At 38.6% G+C, this 8,344-nt stretch overlaps 1 protein-coding gene across 2 annotated transcripts; it reads right to left on the bottom strand.

Moving 5' to 3' along the window:
- Positions 1-585: 585 nt before the first annotated feature.
- On the bottom strand, positions 586-8,027 carry LOC139946367 (apolipoprotein D-like). 2 transcript variants are annotated; one of them, XM_071944008.1, is made up of 3 exons: positions 6,007-6,134; positions 2,594-2,803; positions 586-1,486 (listed from the first exon to the last, which is right to left on the bottom strand). In XM_071944008.1, exons 1-3 carry the CDS (start codon positions 6,080-6,082, stop codon positions 1,257-1,259), a joined length of 516 nt encoding a protein of 171 aa, XP_071800109.1. In that variant the 5' UTR covers positions 6,083-6,134; the 3' UTR covers positions 586-1,256. The 2 variants fall into 2 exon arrangements, with proteins under 2 accessions (XP_071800109.1, XP_071800108.1); XM_071944007.1 differs by lacking the exon at positions 6,007-6,134 and adding an exon at positions 7,807-8,027 and having other exon boundaries at positions 594-1,486.
- Positions 8,028-8,344: the final 317 nt, after the last annotated feature.

The following is an 8,344-nucleotide window of genomic DNA, read 5'->3' as shown; positions in this document are numbered from 1 at the left end:
AAAAATGTATGCCGCCATAGATTGTGATTCTGTTGAAATTAGTGGCTTGTTGTAGGTAAGATTTGAGTTATGAAGGTTTGAAAAATTTTCCTCCCCAGAAACGGGCCTCAATAGTTAGGACTCTGTATCTGTGTACAGAGAAAGAGTCCTATATAGGAGAAGTATAGCATGTAACACATTATCCTTAATTTTGTTGCAAACAACTGAAATCATCTGTTGTGCTATTTTTACGTTTTCAGATAGTCCTCTGGAATATTATGACTTCATTTCAGAGGAAATGTTTCACACAAACACTAAATAATAGACAGTATGGTTTTTTATCCCGTACAATCCTGCATAATACCTATAATCGATCATTGTGTGTCGTTTTGAGGGCAGTAAGTTAGTATAACTGGGATTTGTTTTTTGCAACAGTTAATCCTACTTGTCACCTCAGAAACAACATGGACATTTTGTAAAGAAAACTTAACACCGGTTAGGTATTTCGATCAACTGATTTGAGAAGTGTGTCAAGTGCCTTTTAATTTGATAAGGGTAACAATATTCATGAGAGGTAAACATCGCCTATGGATAATTCAACATTAATTTTTATTTAAAAACTCATTAATTTGTCAGAGACCAATCTCACCTTTGGAGGGGCATTGAACGCAAAATTAAAGCTGCTCCGTATTGCTGCCTCACTTGGAACAACAAAGTGGAGATGAGCCCACCAGGGGGTACTTGACGGAAATAATGGACAACTACATTTTGAACATTCGAGTAATGTGTCTATTTATTTTGAGTCAGCACAATTACAGAAATACTTTACCCCCAATTGGAACTGCTATCCTCCATAAGTTAGGAAGTAATTTGTTGTTCCCATTCAGTAATTATAGCTTTAATAATTGAAGAGCACAGATTGGAAGGTTTGCATGATTGATGTTTGATCACCGAAGGACAATGAAGCCCGGTTCATACTTCCTACGAATGCAAGACGAATGTTGACGTCACAGCCCTGTTTTCGCTGCGAATGTTGAGCACATTTTAACTGATGCGAATTGGTGACGCATACATTCTTACAGCATTCGCATGACGTATGAACCGGTCTTGAGACTTGTCAGATAATAGTTAAAATGTACTTCTGATTGCATCTAAACTTGTCTAATCTTTATATCTATTATTTTGATTATACTTTCATTAGATCATTCCGTCAACTCACTAAGCAAATTGGCCACAAGGGTGGACAAAAGTTGAAATTAATCTATTACTCAGGGATATTACTCAGAACAACCAGTCTGGTCAGACTTGATAAAACCGGACACGTCAATCCCAGCGTCTTCGAACTTTTTCAATGCGTCTTGCACATCACCAGTCTCGAGGGTACGGGTTCGGCTGTGGAGCCAGTTCAGCTGGAGGTTGAAGAAGTAGTAGTCTTTGCAGTTGTGCAACATGGCGAAGTTTTCGTAGTCAGTGTCGAGCACCCATATTTCACCCTCAAAGCCCGGAGCTGTTCGGAAGAAAAATATAAATATAAAATGTTGCTTTAAAATAGTTTACTTGGATTACGTGTTGCCTATAATCACGGTATACTCCCAAACTCACGAGTAAGAGTAGAACCGGACCCGGTTCCCGTGGGGCCTGACTCCCATGGGTTAGCATGACCCGGAGGGCAATCTTTATATTCTTGATTCATAACGAAACGTCACTGTCGTAGTGCTTTCCATTAGGGAAATTGTTTTCCTCTAAATCGATTCCAAAGAGAATCGTTTTATGGAAAACGTTTGAGGATAACAATTCCGAAGTACCATTACATCCGGGAACACGTTTTTGTGTATTTTTATGCGGTTTTCAACAAAATCCTCGACAAAACGGTGGGCTATCCAACATTTTTACAGGTTGGTTGTATGGCTATATATTATCATCATCACGGAGGACGTAAAAGCTGGATGTTAAAAGTGAAAGCTGGATGTTTAAAATGTACATGTAATGTCCCTTTTGAAAAGGTTTTCGTTTTCTTCATTATTAGGGTTTGTTTTAACGAAGAGTCTATTTTTGCAAACTGTTATGTTTCACTTAAAATCAACTAGACCACGTAGGACGGAAATGAAACTCATGTTGGGAAACTGAACTATAGTTTCAACTCATTTGAATAGACTAAGGTGTCTTACCTCAGTAAATCAATGAGCATACGAAATAAATACATAAATGGTGCGACCAAAGCCATGGGGTCATCTGCGCCAGTTCAATGGACACGGAGTGTTTTTTATGGGGACTAATGAGTTCATAAAGTTGGTTTCCCAAGCTACAGGGTGGGCTCCACAACAAAACTTTTGTTTTTATTTATCAAAAACTGACTATGAATTTTTTAAGAAACTTCACTTGCTGGTATACTAACTTTGTAGATTAAAAACCTTCTCACCACAACCACGTGTTCGGCAAAAGTATTTATTTTGTCTTGCGCAAAAGAAATTGACGTCACAAGAACTTAGTTGTTTCTCAAAAAGCTCGTTTGATGAGACCCAACAATCTGCGGGTCAAATTTTGCCTCAACCTGAAGTTGCGTCATGTGTGCGGCTTTCACATCCTTTCGCAAATTATTCCTTTAAATGCTTACTGAGATCTACTTTCAGCTTGGCTGGTTCCTCGGGGTTTGGTGCATAAGCGTACCCTTCGACTGAGATTGGCTCTCCGGTAGACTCGTCTATTTCGGAGTTCACTATCTTAACTTTGCCGTCGTCTCTTGCTGAATAATCTTGTGTCATACATCGATTTCCCTCCCCGCCGGCGAATGAACTCTTGAAGCGAAGGATCTGAAACCATCTTCCTGTTAAATATAAACCTCAAGTTTATATTAATTGTGTGTCTGTGTGTGAAATTCGGCTGATGGTTGTTTTGAGTGAGAGAATTTTGTTTATTTATGAAAATCTTTGTTTGCCTGTGGACTTTAGAGTTAGGCCAGCTCAAAAAGGATAATTGTACAACGCAACATTATATAAAAAAAATTAATAACGATCTTATCAGCTAAAGTAGTAGTCCCAGCCTATTTTCTATACTATCCGCCCGGGGTATGCCCGGGTAATAGTTAAAAAGCAGGACAGTTCTTTTTAGAACTGAGAAGTCTCCCGAACACCCGAACAATCTACCCCGCAGTATTAAAAAAGACAGTTTATTTTATTTATCTGTTATTTTATTTATTTCTTATTTATACCCTGGGGAAACCTCTCAGTGAAACACTTTTTCAGAGGTGCCCAGCAACTACGCATTAAAAATTGCAAATTGTATTAATATAAAAATAGAATATAATACCTAGATATAAATTATATTCCATATCTATGGTATACACCAATTCAGGCGCGCAAGTGCTGGGCGCCGCGAGCCACTGCTGTAGGCGGACGTGTGCCTAATTTTGTGAACACAGACACGAGAAAATCGTTTCTGTTTTCACTTTTTATGAAAATTTGACCAACTCGTCCGATCCAAGGCAACGTGTTCCTTTAAAGAAATCATGTTTCTTTTCTCTCTTAATGGAAATGTAATGTCTTCCTCCACAATCTATGCGATTTCTCTGACATGGCTGCATGATATAACGATTTACTACATTCCTGATAATTTTTTTGAACTATAAGCACAGAGTAAAATACTGAAATTCTGACAAAATACTCTGCCGATGTAGCGCATTTTAGTGTCTATTATGCAGTTTCCGCGTTTTTCCCCCATCTCACCTAAAGACAAGCACCGTTTTCGTGATAATTGGGTTTCTATTTAGTTGCAAATAGTTGTGGTCAGTGATCTACATTAGTATGTATACACATATTGATTGGCAATGAGGTAACTAGCGTACGTCTATTCCCCGAGGGACTTTGAGTTACCAGAAGAAGGCGACCTGCTTCCCGAGGCCGAAGGTCCCTCTTCTGGTCACTCACAGGCCCGAGGGGGAATAGACGTACACTGCAGTTACCGAATTATGCCAGTCAATATGTGTTTTATATTAACACAGCTCGGTCTTTAATGTGAAATAAGAACAGAAATCTGGAAAAGAAAGAAAGTTTTGTAGTTGGCTGTTCACGGTTCAGGTCAAGAGAGGGCGCTGTAACCGGGCACTATTTTCAAAGACTAGTGGCCGCTCGGGAACTAGTTCCCGCAAAAACACGCGCGCGCGATCACTAGACATATATTAGTTCATCCCACGTGATCGTGTTTCAGCAAACCAGGATATAGAACAAGCAAGAGGTGTGTTATGGTGATGTCTTGGCAAGGAAATTGTGAGAGTCGTTGAGGAAAACATTTTAATTCCATAAAGGGTGTAAAGAAACATGATTTCCTCATGTCTCTGTGCACAAAACTAGGCACAATGTTACGTCTCAGCAATGGCGCGCAGTGCTCAACACTGGTGCGCGATTCAGGCGCGCACTGGGCGCTTAAGTGTTGAGCACCGCGGCCATAGACTGTGCAAGTCTCGCGCGCACCGGAGCGAGAAAACACGACAACTGAAGAACTTTATTTGTTTAAAGTAATCAAATCTTTGCTTTAATTTATTCTTAATGCTGAATCTGAACAACAAAAATACCCTATAGAGCTTGTTTAAATTAGTTTTAGCTTTTTAAACAAACACAATTATCGGTTAAAGTCTATGTATAGACGAAAGTAAAACTCTGGGACAAGGATGTTTGTTTGATCTTAAATTTTCTGAAACCCCATTTGTAAATGTACGCCCGAATGTGAAACGAAACTACTCAAAGCTGGTTTATACGCGGACGCACGATTATCGCAAGGGCGTTAGATAAACGCGTGACGCAGTTTAAAGAGGAAGCCGACGCCTAAACGACGAATGAGAAAAGCTTTTCACCCCGCGCGACCAAAACAAGCGTCTGTGTACGTTTCGCAATCGGAGATGGGCACAAATTCTTAATTTTTACCAATTAACCTGATCTGAGGTCAAGTTTATATGTCGGTTTCTCTTCGTTATTATGTTGACTTTATTTTAACTTTCATATATGATGTTATTTAGTATTACATTTTTAACAACATATGTCATTTTTATGGTCATAAACTACATTAAACTAAAGTAATGGACGAAACAAAATCTCCCCAACGTAAAACTCCATAAGGTTGTTCAAATCCGCGCGAGACTTGCACAGTCTATTGCTGAGGTAACATGTGCTTAGTTTTGTGCACAGAGACTTAAAGGAACACGTTGCCTTGAATCGGTCGAGTTGGTCTTTGAAAAGCGTTTGTAACCGTTTTTTATAAAATGCATATGGGTAGAAAGATGTTGTAAAAGTAGAATACAATGATCCACACAAACATGCCTCGAAATTGCGTGGTTTTCCTTTTACCTCGTCGACTAACACGAGGCAAACTTGTGTGGATCATTGTATTTTACTTTTAAAACATCTTTCCAACCATATGCATTTTATAAAAAACGGTTACAAACGCTTTCGTTTTGACCAACTCGTCCGATCCAAGGCAACGTGTTCCTTTAAAGAAATCATGTTTCTTTTCTCTCTTAATGGAAATGTAATGTCTTTCTCGACAATCTATTCGATTTCTCTGACATGGATGCATGATATAATGATTTTGTACATTCTTGCTATTTTTATTTTATATTAAGCACAAAGGAAAATACTGAAATTCTGGCAAAATAAATCTCATTTTAGTGACTGTTTTATGCAGTTTCCGCGTCTTTTCCCCCTAATTCACCTAAGACAAGCACCGTTTTCAAGATGATTCGGTTTCTATTTAGTTGCAAATTTTGTAGTCAGTAATCTTCAATCGTATATGATGATGTCCTGTGAAGGAAAATTTGATAGTCGTTGAGGAAAACATCCTGTGTCCATAAAGAGTGAAAAGAAACATGATTTTCTCATGTCTTTGTGTAAAGATCGTTATTTTGTAACAATGTAACCAAATTTGTTGATTTTGTTTAAAACAAAACGATTAATTATGAGAGGTATTTTGTTTAATTGAAAGTTTGCAGGAAATGTTGAATTTTGTTAAAACACCTGTTTTTACAATTTAGTGACTTACTAACATTCGGCCGACTAGGGGCCTTTCTCAGACCACGGCTTGGGCTCCGGCTCAGGCTCCGCGTGCTGATATCCATGCAATACGCGCTGCTCCAAAATGCAGGTTAAATGCAAGCTGCGTACACAGCACGCGGAGCCTAAGACTGAGCCCGAGCCCAAGCCGTGGTTTTAGAAAGGCCCCATGCCAACCAAGGCGGTTTGTTTATCAACAAAAATGTCTATACCCGCCAGGCGCGCCCCTTGTGTGATGTCACAGCAGCCCGCGCGAGCGTAGTGTCATTTTTCGCGTACAGTAGAAGCAAGGGAAAGAACAATGCACTGAATCAATACGGGGAGATCAACAAACAATGAAAAACGGACAAAAATAAAGTGAATACGATTTCACAAAAGCTTGGTGATTTGTGTTGTGACTCTTCCCTTCACTTACCCCCCCCCCCCCCACCCCACGTACAAAACGCTGCATATGCGACATTTTAAACGCAATGATTTCTAGCGGGGTTGCCGCGCGAACGCGGCATCCAACTAGTGTAAATAATTTGCCTTATTCATTATTTCACTTATTATTGAAAGGTTAGGATTTAATTTGTCGCCAGGCTGCGAATTAACTCATTGAACCCTTGGGTAGAGTCACCCAAACTTTGGAGGCAAGGAGTGAGGTGAAGCAAGATAAAAGGGTATGTACTTTTTCCTAACAAAAAAAAAACAATGTCCACAGATATACATTAAACTTACACAGTTTGAAGATTATGATAGTAGAAAGTTTCCCTTGAAATGTTACTTACCGAGGTGCTGTAGTTTTTGAGAAATGAGAAAAGGTAATAATTTTCGTTTCAGTTTTAGCATGTAAAACCGTATTAACCAGTTATGCTATGGTTTTGGTATAATATCATAACTGGTTAAGGGTATTTTACATGCTAAAATAATTTTACTCTCATGAGACCAAAACTATTTTGTGGCTTGTTTTACTCATTTCTCAATAACTACACAACCTAAGTTAGTAATATTTGAAGGGAAGCTACCCACCATTATCTGCAAACCCTGTAAGTTTAATGTAAATCTGTGGGCATTTTGAAAAAGCACCCGAATCCTTTAATTTATTATTTATTAACATGTATTATGTTTCACCTGCACACTCCGATATATTTTTATGATGAAATTTGATCTTTAAAACCTCTCTCATCGGCAAGATTCCAAACTGATTTATTACCGAACATAATATCTTGGTTCAAGATTTGTTCATTGTATCTAGCTAAGACCTTCAGAAGTCTTAATTTATTCAGTGATTTTTAAGATTTAACCGAGGCTTCGAGAAGTTTTGAGGAGATAACATCATATTGTCGAGTTCATGCCATCCAGGTGCTGCGAAGGGACTTAAGAATGACGACCGAACTAGAACTCAAATGTTGTTATTTTCTCTCAGCTTTATTGTTATTTTTCACTCCTTTGTGTTATTAATTTCAACCCTACATTTGCCAAACATTTAGAGTGGCTAGTTAATGAAAAAAAGAAGAAGAATTATTCCTCGTAGGATAATTATTTATACTAAGAATACAGAAGAGCTCGTCTGGTTCAGTTTATATTTATTCATGCCGGGAAAGAGATTGCATTTTTAGGGAAACGTGAACCTGCCAAACTTCAGTATTTCCATTTTAAAGAGGAATAATAAAAACATACTTGATTGAACAAAATTCCGGTGAGCAGTTTAGTTCAGAAATATTATAGTGGGGAGCCTTGTCGGTAAGTGCTTGGTAGAAATGATTGTCAATGATGAAGTAATTTAAAGAGAGCAAACTATTCTTACCTAAAAGTGCCGTTAGGTCGAAGTCATTCTTTACTTCCACCGTGGGACACCTGCCCCAGGAAAACACCTCTGCCTGAGAGCACGCCACGAGTCCGGCAAGGACAAGGCCGAGAATTACGAACGCACCACTCTTCATGTTTCAGCTGGATCGAGCCAATGGATATTTTTTTTGGGAGAGTCGAAGTCAACTTGTCTCGTTCACTGCAAACTTCGAGAATGACCTGTTAACAAAGCTGGCGCGAGCTTTTATAGAATTTAGCAAGATCGTTACCAGGTGTGAGTTTGAGAGAAGCTATGATCTCGCTCGAACCCATATCCTTCATTATTAGTAATCCCAATGCATTGTTCTGATTCCCGGTGGTCGAGATCTAAAAATGCAAGTTGCTGATGTGTGAATAGGTTGGATTTTAGTTTTGATAATCTGATAATTTCTCATCAAAGCTTTGTCAACAAATATTTGGCAAGATGTTACTGAGGTAAACCAAAGTTCTTTCATCTTCACGTCTACGAAATTTACAAAAGACTTTTCAGTTAAAAA

The sequence above is a fragment of the Asterias amurensis genome, chromosome 13, assembly GCF_032118995.1.
Source record: "Asterias amurensis chromosome 13, ASM3211899v1".
Lineage (NCBI taxonomy): Eukaryota > Metazoa > Echinodermata > Asteroidea > Forcipulatida > Asteriidae > Asterias > Asterias amurensis.
Note: the sequence above shows the minus strand (reverse complement) of the source record. Positions and strands in the feature narration are given on the sequence as shown.

Coding starts and splice junctions, on each gene's coding strand:
- LOC139946367 (XM_071944007.1), bottom strand. CDS start 7,942: ATGAAGAGTGGTGCGTTCGTAATTCTCGGCCTTGTCCTTGCCGGACTC. Junction 2,804..7,806: donor CGACCTAACGGCACTTTTAG/GTAAGAATAGTT, acceptor TATATTTAACAG/GAAGATGGTTTCAGATCCTT. Junction 1,487..2,593: donor CAAGCTGAAAGTAGATCTCA/GTAAGCATTTAA, acceptor TCTTCCGAACAG/CTCCGGGCTTTGAGGGTGAA.